Source organism: Primulina huaijiensis, chromosome 3, assembly GCF_012295235.1.
Source record: "Primulina huaijiensis isolate GDHJ02 chromosome 3, ASM1229523v2, whole genome shotgun sequence".
NCBI classification, from domain to species: Eukaryota; Viridiplantae; Streptophyta; class Magnoliopsida; order Lamiales; family Gesneriaceae; genus Primulina; species Primulina huaijiensis.
This window is the reverse complement of record NC_133308.1, coordinates 23,752,712-23,767,402: the sequence shown is the minus strand read 5'-3', so window position 1 is coordinate 23,767,402 and position 14,691 is coordinate 23,752,712. Positions and strand designations below refer to the sequence as shown.

Below are 14,691 nucleotides of genomic sequence, written 5' to 3'. Positions count from 1 at the left end.
TTATATTGCAGAACAACATATTAAGGGTTTACACGAATATGAACTTGAAGAACATGCTCTCGTTCATGAAGTTTTCAACATTGATAGATCAAATGATGAAACTCTTACAGAAATATAGAAACAAGTTGGAGATGTGGCATTTTCTAAACCAATCAGCAAGCCAAAGCACACAGTAGTGGCTGAGATTGTTCAAGAGTTAGAAAATCAGATAGGGATTGAAGTTGCAATCACTCAGTCTGATTGCAAAATGAACAAGTTTTTCAAGCTCAGACGATTATGCTGATTGAATAAAGACCATCCTCCAGTTCAAATCCAAATCTCTCCATGGTTGTATCTCAACCTATATTAGTTAAAGACATTCCAAGTGTTGCTCTGTCTCCAGAACGGAGCATCTCTGAAGACCACATTTTGGACAATATCACTGCAAGTCAGGCTTCCATCACCTCAAGTCTCACCAATATGAGGAGAAGATAGATCAACACTGAAAACTCTCTAGAAAGCTTTTGAGACAAACTGCTAAAAGAAGTAGCACAGATGTCCAAGGAAGTTATTGGAATTTTTAACTATCTGAACAAACTGAAAAAATATCAAGTTTTTAATGCTTAGACTTTCTCTAGAAAAATTTCTACCTCCGATCACGAGCTAGCAGTTAAGGTAGACAAAGTTTGTGAAGATCTCTCCTAAAAATTTGATATAGTGTCTACTCAACTGAGCTCGGTTCTTGAAATTTTGAAAACCCCTAATGTTGACAAAGAGAGAGAAGTTAGTCACAGAGGGGAACAATTTTCCAATAGATCAACTGAGTCAAGTAAAAACTCAAGCCCTCACAGATATTTTCATAGAAGATAGTGCTAGCTTATCAATTTATCTACAATTGTTGTGTATCAAGATCATTTAAGATTTATAATTCATATTTTTTAAAACAAAAAGGAGAAATTTTTAGATCAATTAAGTTTTGGTGATTTAACAAACTAAACCAAAATGAACTGAAATGAACATGAGCTAAACTGAAAGTATTATAAGACAAAATCTGTTTGAAAATCTAACTGATATCAAGGTCTACCAAATTGATAGCTGAAAGCCAACTGAACTAAAAGATGTTAAGTAAATGAAGAAACATTCTTTGAGGAATTAGTTAGACTATTCAGAGTTAAAAAACTGAATTATTGAATGAAGTATTCCGTATCAACAATCTATGATTTGTCAGAAATCCGTGAGCACTACATACAATATACAAATTGTCAAAAAGGATGATGATGTAAAAAAAGACGAGATTAACGGTTACCATATTTGGAACAAATATAATATTTGACTTTACCGAACGTTGAATCCAAGTCTATAATAAAGGAAATTATAAATTAGTTAGGCTCTCTGGAATCATTCCATAAGTTCAAATATTCAAGCTTCCAATAACACAACTGCTTTCAAAATTTATTAGCACATGCTTAAGTATTATCTCAGATAATTGAGGATCAATTTATGCTTAGTATTTTCATTTCGAAATACTTGTAAAATGATAGTTAGTGTACTGTTAGTATTGTTTAAGTAAGTAATCTAAATTAAGAGTTTCAGTTAGGTAGTGATAAAGCTTTATTGAATCGGGTTATTACAAAGTTGTAATATCAAAGTTTTCTAGTGAACATCCTTTTAGTCGTCTTATCCTTGATAACCCAACTGTTTCTTTTCTTGCTTAGACATTTTTGAGTGTTCAATATGTCGGTTTAGCTTCTTTCCGTACAAAATTTATCTGATTGACGAGAATTATTAAATTCAAAGTTGTTAATCCAACCAAATTTTTGAACAAACTAGTATGATTGTTTATTCAACCCCTCTTCTAATCAATCACCCGATCTAAACACGATTCAATCCATGTTTATGGACACAAAACACGAATAAGATGGACAATGATACTGACGATGTATAAAATAAAATCAAGAAAATATTAGTACGATACCACACACAAAATTTAAAATTAATGTAAAAAAATAATCAAATATTTGTTATATTTCATGCACAAGATAAATTATAATTTCCTCACAACACGATATACATTTAATACAGTAAACTTAACTCATTAAATTAATATTAATATATAATAATTGGATCGGATGGTTAAAAAATTAAAAATCAACCAAGATATATCATAACGTTTGATTTATATAATTGGATGATAAATAATGTAAAATGTAAATGGGTTTGTATATTTATCGTTCTATGAATCCGCTCAACCCGAGTTAAACCCACTTAATGGGTCTAGAAGCGGGCCTGAGCTCCGTAACGAGTTTAATAACAATAAGATATAATTCATGAAAAAATATTTTTTAAATAAAAATATTAATTTTTATTTTAAATATGAATCGAATTGATTCGTCTTACGAAAAAAAATTCGAATTTGTATAATAAGAGACCTACTATTTACAATATTAACATTCCTTTGTTACTAACTTATTATTAAAATGTTATGATTTAGCTGTAATTTTGATAAATATATTCTTTTGAAATTTTATTTTCCGTATAGAAGTAAAATAAAGATAATTACATTTACAATGGATAAGTTAAGAATATATAATTGAATGATAACTATAAAAAGATTAAAAAAATAAAATATTTTTAATATATTCTTGTTAAAAGAAATGTAGTATTAAAAAAAAGGGAGAAGAAAAAAGAAATTTGAGATGAAGGGTATTTTGGTCATTATAAAAATTAAAATCATACCAAGTATCATGTCTTATCTCATACTATACTATTTATCACTATATTTAAATTATTTGTCAATCCCGTTATTATCTTTCGTTTATCCTATCATTTATTTATCAGACAAACCAAACGACTAATAAATATTTATTTCAAAGTACAAAAAAGTAATTAAAAAAATCAACAGATCTGTTTTAGTACATTTATAATTCACCTGTAACTACAAATCTCATCCAATTTTTAAATTTTTTAAAATACTAAAATATTTTATATTTTTATATAAACTTTTGAATTTTTAAATAATCATATTACTCTNATTATTATTATTTAAATATTCACCAGCTTTGAGTGCATTAATTAGAAGCAGACATGCGAAGATTTGAAGGCACAATTATTAATTTTCGATCAAAATGTTCAAAGTCACAATAATTACAGAGATATTTATTGTGCATATGATGATATGAATCAAATTCAACATAAAGCAATACCATTTATCGTTTCTTTTGGAAATTTTAATGTTCAATAATATACAAAAAAACTCGCTTGGAAAACATATATGAACACAAATCAGTTTTCTTCCCAAAACCAAAGAAAAAAATGATCTTTGTATTTTAGATGATACGCTGTAGATTGAACCAAAGATTAAACAAGGTATAGAATGAGGGATCTGTACATACTCGTTTTCTATCCGGGTCGCCAAAAGTCTTTCTTTCCGACAAGAAACTGTTCTTGGTGTACATTTACAGACCAGTTGAGGGATTTCAGAATTGGGGTAAGCTTGTTAATCATTTCCATGGTGTCTTGAACCAGTAGGTATCCGCCTGGTCTTAATACACGATCTATCTCTGCGGCCGTTTCTATCAAATCACATCTGGAAGAAGAATGTTACAGCCAAAAAAGGTAAATCTTGTGTAAATTGAAATCATGCAAAAAAGCGTGAAGCATATGAGGGGAAAAAAAACAGCTTCAGTGGTACCTTTTGGTCAGATTTCCAAAGAGGAAGCTGGAATGCAGTAGATCATATGTTCGTGGGTAGGTGCTCAAAGATTCACACCAGTCGTGGTAAAGACCGATCAGCCCTCTATCGAAAATGACAGATAAAGTGTCTGGTTCATGAATGGGGACGATATTCATCACCCATAATGGCAAATTTATGAGGGCAGAAGCAAACCTGGCACCAGCATGAGAAGGAATGGTAAATATTAACAAAAGCAAGAAACCTGAACGAACTTCTTGGGGTCTGAGAAAGATCAAGTGAAATGTTGGTTTTACCCTCCGTAATGTGCATTCATATCCATCACGTTCCTCACACTCGACCAATTTATAGAAAGACCTTCGAGATAAACTTCTGAGACAAGCGCAGACCAGTGTCTGGTATCAGCTTTAAATGTTTCTTCAGCATCAGGCTCAGAAGATAGACTTGGAGGTATATCACTAAGTCTTTCTGGCCAGTTTGATGGCCACTTTTGTGAGTTATTTGGAAGAGGCACAAGGCAACTATCGAGAGGCGAGTACCTATTCGCAGGAAAACAAATGATAAGGGCAATGATGAAGGTAACTTTGATAAAGATGATGCCATTAAAATTTCAGAACTTTACCATGAACTGTTAAGCCTGCTGCTCTGCTCACACATAGGTGGACTGTTATCTTTGCGATTTTCATAGCAGGAAGATGAGACCGGCTTTTGATAAATAACTAGCCCAATCTGAGAAGAATCAAAGAAAGTTTTTGCCACTACCGACCAGCAAATTGATTCAGTCAGAGCTACCATTGCTGCAAAAAACAGGTTAACAAAATCCAAGAAATGTCAGCCGTGCACAAAGAACAACCCACTTCATTATTGAATCGTTACTACTGAAGCAATGAAGCTCTAGTGATGATCATCGAAGTCGGTTGCACCAATTGTTACACCTTATCGAATGTAAATGCCAAATATTCACAAGGAATTTTAATTTGGCCATGGATTTTTCTTCCGAAGAAACCGGAGGAGGGAGTGTAATGAATCACTAACATTTCCAGACATTCTGGTATCTTTCATCGTCTCTATAGACTGGTGTAGCTGACCAAATAAAATATCCTCCAGGCCTTAGAATTCTGTTCAGCTCCATCAATGGTTTTCCACCTGTAATTGTCATTTACGGGCCAATAAACCAAAAGAAAAAACTTAAACTCAAATTGTGCAAAGAGTGTAGTACCATCGGCATCCCAATGAACCCGGCAACGTGCACAATGAATCAAATCATAAGTATTATCAGCGAATGTTAATTTTTGTGTTCCAATAACAGAGAGAGTAGCAGGAATTCCCCGTTCAAGAGCAAACTGTATTTGAGCCTCATGCTCATCCTTTGGAGCAAAAGACATAGCCAGAACATTTCTTTCCAGAAGAGTACCACCAAAGCTAGCAACACCACAGCCAACATCCAAAATTACCCTTGTTTTCTTTCCCCATTCAATCACTGGTAAAGTCTGGAGCAAAGAGAGAGCAAAAATTTCATGATCAATTTTCTTTCATGCTTAATTATTTTTACACAAGATCAACACCAAATAGTGCAAATATCTAACTGATGGTAAATCGATGAAAGGTAATCTTAGTCATCCAAATTATTCATGAATATTTCCCCACACCTCCATAACCCATATCCCAAAGTTCCACGAGAGCATCATTTCACCATTTAACATGAAAGAATGCATAAATTGTTGCTATGGAAATTAACTCAGAATAGGCCATTAGCTGAATGGAGTCGAACATGTGGACACTCCTTTGAGTTAAGATCAAAGTAAATGCGCACTTATGAATGTAAGAAAGATATTCGATACATGTTAATCTGAAGTAATAACATACAAAAGGCTTTTACTAGAGATCTTACTTTTATTTACCTCATACTCACACCCCAGTCAAACCAACTATCACAAGAATTGTCACAATAGAATAAGAAGAATGTTGATGCAACTTTGGACGGTAAATTAAAAGCCCAAGTATATAACTCAGTGCATTACCTTTTGAATAGACTCAATATACTGATCAACTCCATCCTTGAATTGTGTGCCACCACCAGGAAAAATAAAATAGTCACCTGATTTCTCCACCCAATGCTGGTCCTTCTTGTATTCAACAAGCTTGGGATGAGGAACATTGTTGTACCATACCTGAGAAGCAAATAGATAACAGGTAAACCACTCCAGATTAGAAACTACGAAACATTTACCATCATATTTCAAGCTGAAATCGAAGTAATATAGAAACAGCAGCTGATGTTATAAACCCAAGAATGACAAGAAAATTGCAACTTCCAACCGTACTCCCAAACAATAGCCATAAACCATAAAGGAAACTCAACATGCCAAGAAACCAGTAAAGCAATTGACATTGTGGATAACGTCTGAAAGATCTTGCAGACAGCATATATAAACCAAAAAAACAGAATTATCTCCTCAAAAAACAGAAAGAAGGAAACAAAGAGTAAAATTCAATATCCCTTCGTACATGGGTGATATCAAATTTGGCAACATAAATTACGAACTTTATCCAATCTTAAGCTTAAAATATCATAACATGTCTCATACAAATGGAAAAAAAATCCAAGAAAATATTAAAACAACCCTTACCACCAAAGAAAGTATGATCTCACCATATCCCTGCTCTTCGGCCAGGGAACCGGAACTTGGTAACCTTCCGGCAAAGGAACCAAACACCTGGGAGGCAGATCGGGGCAATGCCTCTCCCTATGCTCCATATGGCGACGGGACGGTAACTTCTTAATGACATTCCAATTATCCAAGCACGGAATATAATCCACCGACACAGATCCCTTACACAACTCCCACTGCATGCCCACCATCTGATCATCATCTTCAACAGCAGCGCCATCCTCACTTTCACCAGAATCATTATCTGAAACGGAGCTAGTATTATCACTATTATTGCTGCTGTTGGCAATTGCGGAGGCATTGTTCGAAGAAATCACGTTGTCGTGTAAAGGGTCCGAACCTGGGGGAACTGGGCTGGATTGATTGAGATCACTGGCGATGGCGATTGGGGACTGGGAGTTGGAGATGAGGAGAAAAGTGACTGATATGAGAAGAATGAAAAATACGAATATGAATGGGTATTTTCTTTCCTTCAATAGCTTCTGCACCGATATTTGCACTGCCATTTTTCGGATTTAGCAGGAGTTTAAAGAAAGATTCACTCAGATTTTTGCGAAAATGGGATCTTGATTCTCGAACTTCCCTGCAGGTGAGGGAATATAAAAATCTGTAGCGAAGATTATTTAAAGAAGATGGTAATTGTAAATATTTTCAGAATGAAATTATATTTTATATAAGTAAATTATTTTTCAATATTTTTTTTGATCTTGGTGCATGTTAGATGGAGGATAATTTATAGTTGAAAAAATTGATTAATTTTTATCAATTGACTACTTACTTATTAGGTAATTAAGAAAAAATGAGTTTAGTGATTTATTTATTTTTAAAAAATTCTTATGTTACATTTGGATCGATGTATTTCAAATGTATTTTTGTAGTTTTAGATAATTAATATCATAATATTCATATTCATCGCTTGCATGTTTATATAATATTTTCAGGTTAATTATGATGAATTTTAATGATATCTTATTTGGCTACTACGAATTGAAGTTTGTAATGCTAAGTGATTTCGCCGTGATGGGATAATGCTTGATTAGCTATTTGGGATATGATATTGTTGTTCTTGCAAAGATGAGAGGTGAAATTGGAATGGAATTGATATTAGTAAATAGGATTTATGTTTTGTTTATGGATTCATTTGAGATGGTAAAGATTAATGAGCTAAAATCCACTTACCATTTCCTTGATATAGCAGGTAGAAGTAATAAAATTAGGTTGGAGTGAAGTTTTGTAGAGTACAAACTGGATTACCACCTATTCATGGTTCTATACAAGGTTCAACTTTTGCTGGCCTAGATAAAAAGACTAATTTGAGACCATCATCTTCCCTTCAAGATTTGTCTACTCATAGCTGACTTGATCTAGAAGGTGGTGGAGGTATCCCCGGGTCAGAACAAAGTTTTTTTCTTTGAAAAAGATAATGCTGGATCAAGTTTTCTCAAGGAGAAGGCATCACCTGGAATTACATATGAACAGAAAAAATGGATGAGAGTTATCTATGTTCTCCTGTGCTTGTTTCTGTTTACTTGTCTTGCATTTGCCCTGCAATTTCTATACTCAACTTGGTTTAGTGGGCAATCCAACTTTTATGTTGTTCTTCATTGTGGTAGCATTGGAACCCGTGTTTATGTATATCAGGCATCTGTTAATCACAACAAAGATGGCAATCTTCCTTTTTTTTAAAAAAAATCATTGCCTGAAGGTCTCCAGAAGGCGCAGAATGAGCGAGCTTCCAACAGAATGAAAACAGAGCCAGGATTTGACAAATTAGTGCATTATATCTCTGGGTTCCGTAAAGCAATCGAACCTCTTATCCAATGGGCTAGAAGCAAATTCCTAAAAATTCACACTAGACTATTTCTCTCTTTCTTTACGCCACAGCAGGAGTTCGCAGACTGCCGAATTCAGAATCTGATTGGCTCCTTGGTAATGCTTGGTCGATTCTTAAGAGTTCACCTTTTTTGTGTAAAAAGGAGCGGGTTAAAATTATCACCAGCATGGAGGAAGCTTATTATGGATGGATTGCTTTAAATTATCACACCGGTGCCTTAGTATCTATTCCTAAGGAAACACACGGTGCACTTGACTAGGGTGGCTCACTGGCTCGTTGTTGCAGGTTACATTTGAAGGCGAGCAAATTGACCATGATGATACAAGCCTAAAATTGAGCATTGCCTCTGTTAATCATCGTCTTAGAGCATACTCTCTTACTGGATATGGGCTCAATGATGCATTTGACTAATCTGTTGCTCATCTTCTCGAGTGATACCCCATAAGGATCCCGGTCATGGATGACCCGAGAAGATAGTTGGATAGCCCATATCAGAGCCAATGCGCCGGGCATTTTCTTGAAGACCCGGGCACTTCTTCTCTTCCCGGATGATCACCCAATAGCCCGGGCTCTCGGACAAATACCCGGATACCTTACCACCCGGGCCACCTCGAGAATTGCACCACACTCGAGTATGAGTGGTATATGCTATCTAATCTGTCAGAACTACTTGGACTTGGAGTATCCTAGAAGTCATCAGAAGCTATAGTATGGGCAACCGACTTGCCATACTTAGTTAGTGGCACTGGAATCAAGGTACCTACCCTTTTTTTCTCTTATAAATAGCAGATATACTTCTCATTTACGGATTCTAAAATTTTTAACTCTCAAGCACACATATATCCTCACATATATTGCTTGTGATCTTTTTTAACAAACTTGCTGACTTTAGCATCGGAGTGGTTACGCCGGACACCCTTCCGGCGCCCATTCACGAGTTCCTTTCTTGTTTGCACGTAATATTGAAGTCATTATCTTCATTCAAATTCCTAAACACTAAAAAATTACTGATTTGATCCGTTGTAGCCCCTTACTCGGCTCATCCATTTCAGCGAAATTACATCATCGAGCAACTTCCGCAGATCATCAATGAAGATTTGGCAGGTGGAAATCTTGAAATGAAGCATCCGTGTTTAGAAAATCTACCCATATTCACGTTGCATAGGATTAGAAAGTCCCCAAAATCAAATTGGCTATAATCAATTTGTTTTGGACTATTCTTGTCTTTGTATATAGAGAAGACGTATATACATCATCAATCCAAATGAATTATTGTGTTTTCAGGATATGGAATGTTTAAGACTCCCCTGAGTCCAACTGCTGCAAGTACACAGATTCGATATTGGACTTGGTTTCGGTGGTGCAAGCATACAGTTCCCTGAATCGTCCCTGTATTCTTCATCTAGTAGTGTTGCACATGGTTATTCATCAGGCAGCATACCGTACTTCCCACAGAAGTCAAATGCGTCACCAGAGTAGAAGATCTAAATCTCGAGAAGACCTTAATTTTAATCTTATTTTATATTTTTTTGTTTCAATACTTTTTAACCCATTTTCATGTTCTCCTGTAAAATTTTTACCGATCGAAACAAGGGAGAGGAACACCTTATATCTATGCAGATGGACTTGACAGAAACTATAAATTGTTATATTGTAAACATCATCAGAAAACGTGATGTTAGCAAGTTAGTACAGTTATTCGTTTTAGAGTTCATCTTTTTTGGGCTGCCTTGCATTACCTGGGAAAAACCACCTCAGTATTTGTGAAAATTTGCAAGTTGGAACTAATTTCTCTGGCGACTCCACATTGCAAAGAGAGTAGTAGTCGTGCTTTAGATGAGGTGCAGCTATTCTCTCCTGAGGTATTGAAGATAGAATTTAATCGTTTGAATTATCGTTAAAACTGTTCTTACGACAAAATCTAGTTAACAACATGAGTACCTTGAAGACCTCGAATGGGCAGATGTCAGAATTATCACAACCCTATGCATAGAATCAAATGCATCATTGGAAAGATTAAGCCAAATACCAGCACAAGTAATAACTTTATCGGTTTTGTTATATAGGCAGAGAAAACCTTACCGGCAATCGAATGGGGTGTTCATTGTGCAGTACTCTCACGAAGTATTTGCTTGAGTTGTTGGCTGGGCAGTTGTATAAAACTAGCATGTTATTTCCAGCAAAAGGGGCAACTGTGCTGCCACGCCAGATTCTCTTGTGGGGAGGTTTTGGTGGGAGTTGCAAAGGTTGTTCTCTTTGTATTTTTTCAAACTCTGGAATTTAATAGACATGATTAATTAAAATTACATCAAAAGACAGAAGTCTTAAAGAAAAGCTAAACATGAGAGAGAGCACAAAAGGAACATTCAACAGTGAAAACACTCACCAGAGCCATCAAGAAAAAGTCCAAGCAAACAGGAAAATGGAAGCAGAGTTTCTGCATGAGCAAACCGTAGTCTGGCAATTTCACAGCTTCCAGGAACAAGTCCTTCTATAAAGCAGAACAAGTAAGAAATTGGAAAAAAATGAATAGAAGAAAAGGACAAAATGTATAACAGTTCGAACCACAAGTTTTTAAACAGTGAATAAGAAAAAATGGGATGTCCAAGAATCAACATCAAACAGGTTGACAAGCCAGTGTGATAGCCACTTATTTTAAGCACATTCAATCTGTGAAAAGAGTGAGCCTAGAACCGATTAGACCTAAAGTTCCAGGGTTTGTTACATGATCACATCAGAGATTTACAATGTTATTTGCCACAATAAAAATCCTAGTACTAAAGTTTTCTATTTCTTAATGAAACGTTCTTAAAATAAAGCAACAAGATGTTGATCTTGATATTGCTTTGTTCACTTACCATTGTCTCGAGAACTTAATGAATTGAACTGTTGTTTAGTAATCACAGTAGTTAATAGAATATCTGGACAACTGGACAAAATATCATGGTTTCTGTTAAAGTTGGAACTTGGACCTAACTCAACCCCAAAAGTTAGCTCAAGAGGGGAGGATTGTCCAAGTCCATATATGCAACTCACAGGGATTTTATCTCACCGATGTGGGACAACTAACACACCCCAGGAATGAACATCTGGAGCGTCAAGTTTACAAATAACTCAATTATGGGCAGAACGGGTGTCCCAACTATGGGCAATCCAACACATAACGGTAGAACTTGAGCTCTGATACCATGTTAAGATTGGAACTTGGACCTAACTCAACCCCAAAAGCTAGCTCAAGAGGGTAGGATTGTCCAAGTCCATATATGCAACTCTCAGGGATTTTATCTCACCGATGTGGGACAACAAACAGTTTCAGTAATTAACTTAGCACACAGCAGAATGTTGAGAAAACTAGACAATGATATCAAACAAGCATATATGCATACTGAACGAGAGAAAAAGACAATACTCACTTTTCAGCCTATATCACCCCAAACAAATTAAATCATGCCAAATTTCTTATTTTTCTTCTGGTTAACGGTAAGCACCAGATGAATGTAACATCCAACAATTTTCTAGAAATCCAAGCCAAACCCCTGCCTTGTGCCCTTAACACAAGTAGTGGAAGAAAAATGGCAAAGAAAAGCACCTTCGTTAGCCTTTACAGCTTGCTCCATCGACTGAATGACATCTCGAAGTAAAGGCACTCCCATTCGGTAATTTAAGGAATTGCCATAACCTTTCAGTACAAACAGCTCCAGATCATCTGCCCACTCCAACAACCCAACCTGCTAGTCATTCATCATACAGATTAGTCGTAGGAATCATCATGGAATTTTTTTCATCACTTAATCTAATGCTTAGACTTAAAAACCTTTATCAGATAGACTCTAAGGAAGCGCACCTAAGAATGAAGTCAGATCATACAAAAGCATATCATGAGAACATATAACAAATACCTCAGCTTAAAAATGAGAAAATGAAGTGTAATTACCTCAGATGGACTGAAAATAGCACAAGCTTGATCAGTTGTGTTTAATAAAGATGCTTCCTGTACAAGTCAATTGAAAAATAAATGCAGTTGCACTCTTAATGAAGCACTGAGCAGAAGTGAGAGAACAATTCTTACTTGTTTGCACAGAAACCACATAGACAACACATCCCGTGATGTGAAATTCAAACCCCAACGTCTGACTAATTCTTGAGCTATTTCATTTAGTACAGGTTCCTTGAGTTTCTCAACATATGGTTCCTGACCCTTCCTGATAGACTATAGTCCAATTTAAAAAAAGTAGCATTCAATATTCATCATTCTGAGAACATAATTTTTATAGCTCTACAAACATAGTTCTTCAAAATGGTAAGAAATAATCTACCTTGTAGTTCTGACAACAATCATGGAATCTCAACATTATATCACTTGCACGGCTTTCACTGGTCACTGCAAAAGCTCGATGGCGTCCTGGTCCCAGATTTCCTTGTCCACTAAAAAGGCCCATTCCAAATGATACAGCACTAGCCGAGGCTCGAGGAACCTATAATTATAAAAAAAAAACACATGCAAAAGCTGAAGCATGAATATTATATCAGTACAGTTAGACATGGAAGGTGCACAACAGTTATCCATCATATCAACAATCTCTAATGAATAAGCTTCCCAGGAAGATTATCAAAGCAATAGATAACATCATCTTTTTTGTAGATTATGAGATGCATATTAGAAAAGAAGATTCTGGAGGTATCCATGAAAAATAAAACTGGACTGGGAGGAAGAAATATCTTAACACCTTAAAAAAAATATAATTTGGTTCTTCACTCGCAAGAAGCAAGGAAAAATTTGTTCCAAGCAAGCATTTGGCATGTTTCATACACGAGTAAAGATCAATACATCAATTATTAATGAACCTGAGTTGCTTTAATTGGATATAAATCAGGGTCGTAATCCTCATGAAATAGTTCCGGAAATTTCTCTCTGGTTCTAATCCCGAGCTGATATAGTTCATTTTCTCCTTCACTAATCAACTCTCCACCTCTGTGCTTTCCTGCCCAAGGAGAATTCCATCGCCATAACCACGGAGGAATCTTCTGTGCAGATGATTTGTCCTCTTTAACTTTTCCTAATAGTACTTCCAGGCGAGTTGAAAAGGCCACTAAATCTTTTAATTTTTTCTTTGTGGGAGCCCGAGCTCCGTGCCTTGCCTGCCATTCCAAGCATAGATCAAGTGCTAATTTAAAAGCGCAAGAATACATGTAAGGAAAAACCACTTGAGCCGCAAGTGGCAGTAAAACTCAAATAAACAAGCTAAATTACTACAATACAATCTTGCAGCTGGATAGTACAAAGAATGATTCAGATAAAAATAACATCATCCGTGAAGCTAAGTTGAACTACACGCTAAATAAATAGTGTGGATGTTGCATAACAGCAAACAACATTATGAAAGCTAAAGATACGCTTCAGTGGCAACAAACTAGAAGGTTGAAGGAGAATTACCACCAGATTTAAGTGAATAGGTTTACAATGATCGAGAGAATTTGAAGGCACAAATGAATTCTCAGAAATATCCTTTGCTACGAGATACCTGCATAGAAGATACGTAAGCTATTCAACTAAAACCAAATTCCATTCCAAACAACGAAAAATCACCAAAAATAACTATTGTAGCAAATAACAAGATTTATTCTTTGCACGATCCCATCCAATCAAATACAAAAAAAACACGAACTTACTCAATCATGGAAGAAAAAAAGTCTGGAATCATGCCATGCGAGAATTGCAAGAGAGATACCTGGTTACAGTGGATAAATGTCTACGAACATCGAAACTCTCTTCGGGATTTGCAAAATTTTCAGCTGCAGAAAATAATAGCAGAAGTGCAAGGAATAGAAGCTGCGTAGAAATGGCCATGGATTCTCCAAAAGAGTTCGTTGAGGGAGCAAAGATATAAATTTGAAAAAATATGACCAAAACGACATCGTTCGCGGAATCCGATGTTCTACACATGGCATTCAGTCATTGGGTAAATATTTTAAACTTCAATTTTATTTTTTTAAAAAAAATTAATTTTGTTTAAATTAAATTAAAGCATAAAATGAGGTTTTGGACCATTTTATATCGTCGATCAAAATGCTTTAAAAAATGTTTAATACAATTTATTTTACTTAAAATTTGTTTTAATTAATATATAACATATTGTTTTTGTTAATTTGTTATAAAATCAGAATTCATTTGTTTACATAAAAGGAAATATGATATTTACACTCTATATTTTGTTAAGAGTGAGTCTCATGTGAGACCGTCTCACGGATCTTAATCAAGGTTCTAAAAAGTGTGAAGCGCCCCGAAGCGCGGATGTCGAGTTCCAAGCTTTTCAAGCTTAAGCGAGATTAGCACAGGCTTAAGCGTGAAAAAACGTTTTTTATTTTTAGTGTAATTGTAATTATCTCAAACCAATAAATAGATAAAATAATATATAAATTTAAGTCTGATGCATTAATTATCATATTTATAGAAGCATAAAAAACTCAAAATTACAATCTTTATTTGTTTTTGCAACTAGATCATATTAAAAATG

At 35.1% G+C, this 14,691-nt stretch overlaps 2 protein-coding genes and 1 pseudogene across 2 annotated transcripts; 1 reads left to right on the top strand and 2 right to left on the bottom strand.

Moving 5' to 3' along the window:
• Nucleotides 1-3,159: 3,159 nt before the first annotated feature.
• LOC140973888 (probable methyltransferase PMT23) lies at nucleotides 3,160-6,960 on the bottom strand. Its single transcript, XM_073436999.1, has 8 exons — nucleotides 6,324-6,960; nucleotides 5,692-5,841; nucleotides 4,890-5,160; nucleotides 4,706-4,816; nucleotides 4,293-4,467; nucleotides 3,967-4,209; nucleotides 3,671-3,865; nucleotides 3,160-3,565 (listed from the first exon to the last, which is right to left on the bottom strand). Exons 1-8 carry the CDS (start codon nucleotides 6,846-6,848, stop codon nucleotides 3,379-3,381), a joined length of 1,857 nt encoding a protein of 618 aa, XP_073293100.1. The 5' UTR covers nucleotides 6,849-6,960; the 3' UTR covers nucleotides 3,160-3,378.
• Nucleotides 6,961-7,416: 456 nt separating this feature from the next.
• LOC140972595 (probable apyrase 7) lies at nucleotides 7,417-8,598 on the top strand (annotated as a pseudogene).
• A 1,184-nt stretch (nucleotides 8,599-9,782) lies between these two features.
• LOC140973887 (uncharacterized) lies at nucleotides 9,783-14,032 on the bottom strand. The gene is made up of 11 exons (XM_073436998.1): nucleotides 13,906-14,032; nucleotides 13,611-13,698; nucleotides 13,022-13,315; nucleotides 12,493-12,651; nucleotides 12,246-12,386; nucleotides 12,111-12,167; nucleotides 11,766-11,904; nucleotides 10,563-10,667; nucleotides 10,259-10,449; nucleotides 10,118-10,159; nucleotides 9,783-10,033 (listed from the first exon to the last, which is right to left on the bottom strand). Exons 1-11 carry the CDS (start codon nucleotides 14,022-14,024, stop codon nucleotides 9,881-9,883), a joined length of 1,488 nt encoding a protein of 495 aa, XP_073293099.1. The 5' UTR covers nucleotides 14,025-14,032; the 3' UTR covers nucleotides 9,783-9,880.
• Nucleotides 14,033-14,691: the final 659 nt, after the last annotated feature.

What these genes read in the sequence shown, in the direction of transcription:
- LOC140973888 (XM_073436999.1), bottom strand. Translation starts at nt 6,848, where the DNA reads ATGGCAGTGCAAATATCGGTGCAGAAGCTATTGAAGGAAAGAAAATAC. An exon ending in GGTTCATTGGGATGCCGATG is followed by an intron (nt 4,817 to 4,889) that starts GTACTACACTCT and finishes TGACAATTACAG; the next exon opens with GTGGAAAACCATTGATGGAG. An exon ending in ATGAATGCACATTACGGAGG is followed by an intron (nt 3,866 to 3,966) that starts GTAAAACCAACA and finishes TGCTGGTGCCAG; the next exon opens with GTTTGCTTCTGCCCTCATAA.
- LOC140973887 (XM_073436998.1), bottom strand. Translation starts at nt 14,024, where the DNA reads ATGGCCATTTCTACGCAGCTTCTATTCCTTGCACTTCTGCTATTATTT. An exon ending in ATCCAATTAAAGCAACTCAG is followed by an intron (nt 12,652 to 13,021) that starts GTTCATTAATAA and finishes TTATAATTATAG; the next exon opens with GTTCCTCGAGCCTCGGCTAG. An exon ending in AACACCCCATTCGATTGCCG is followed by an intron (nt 10,160 to 10,258) that starts GTAAGGTTTTCT and finishes TTCTATGCATAG; the next exon opens with GGTTGTGATAATTCTGACAT.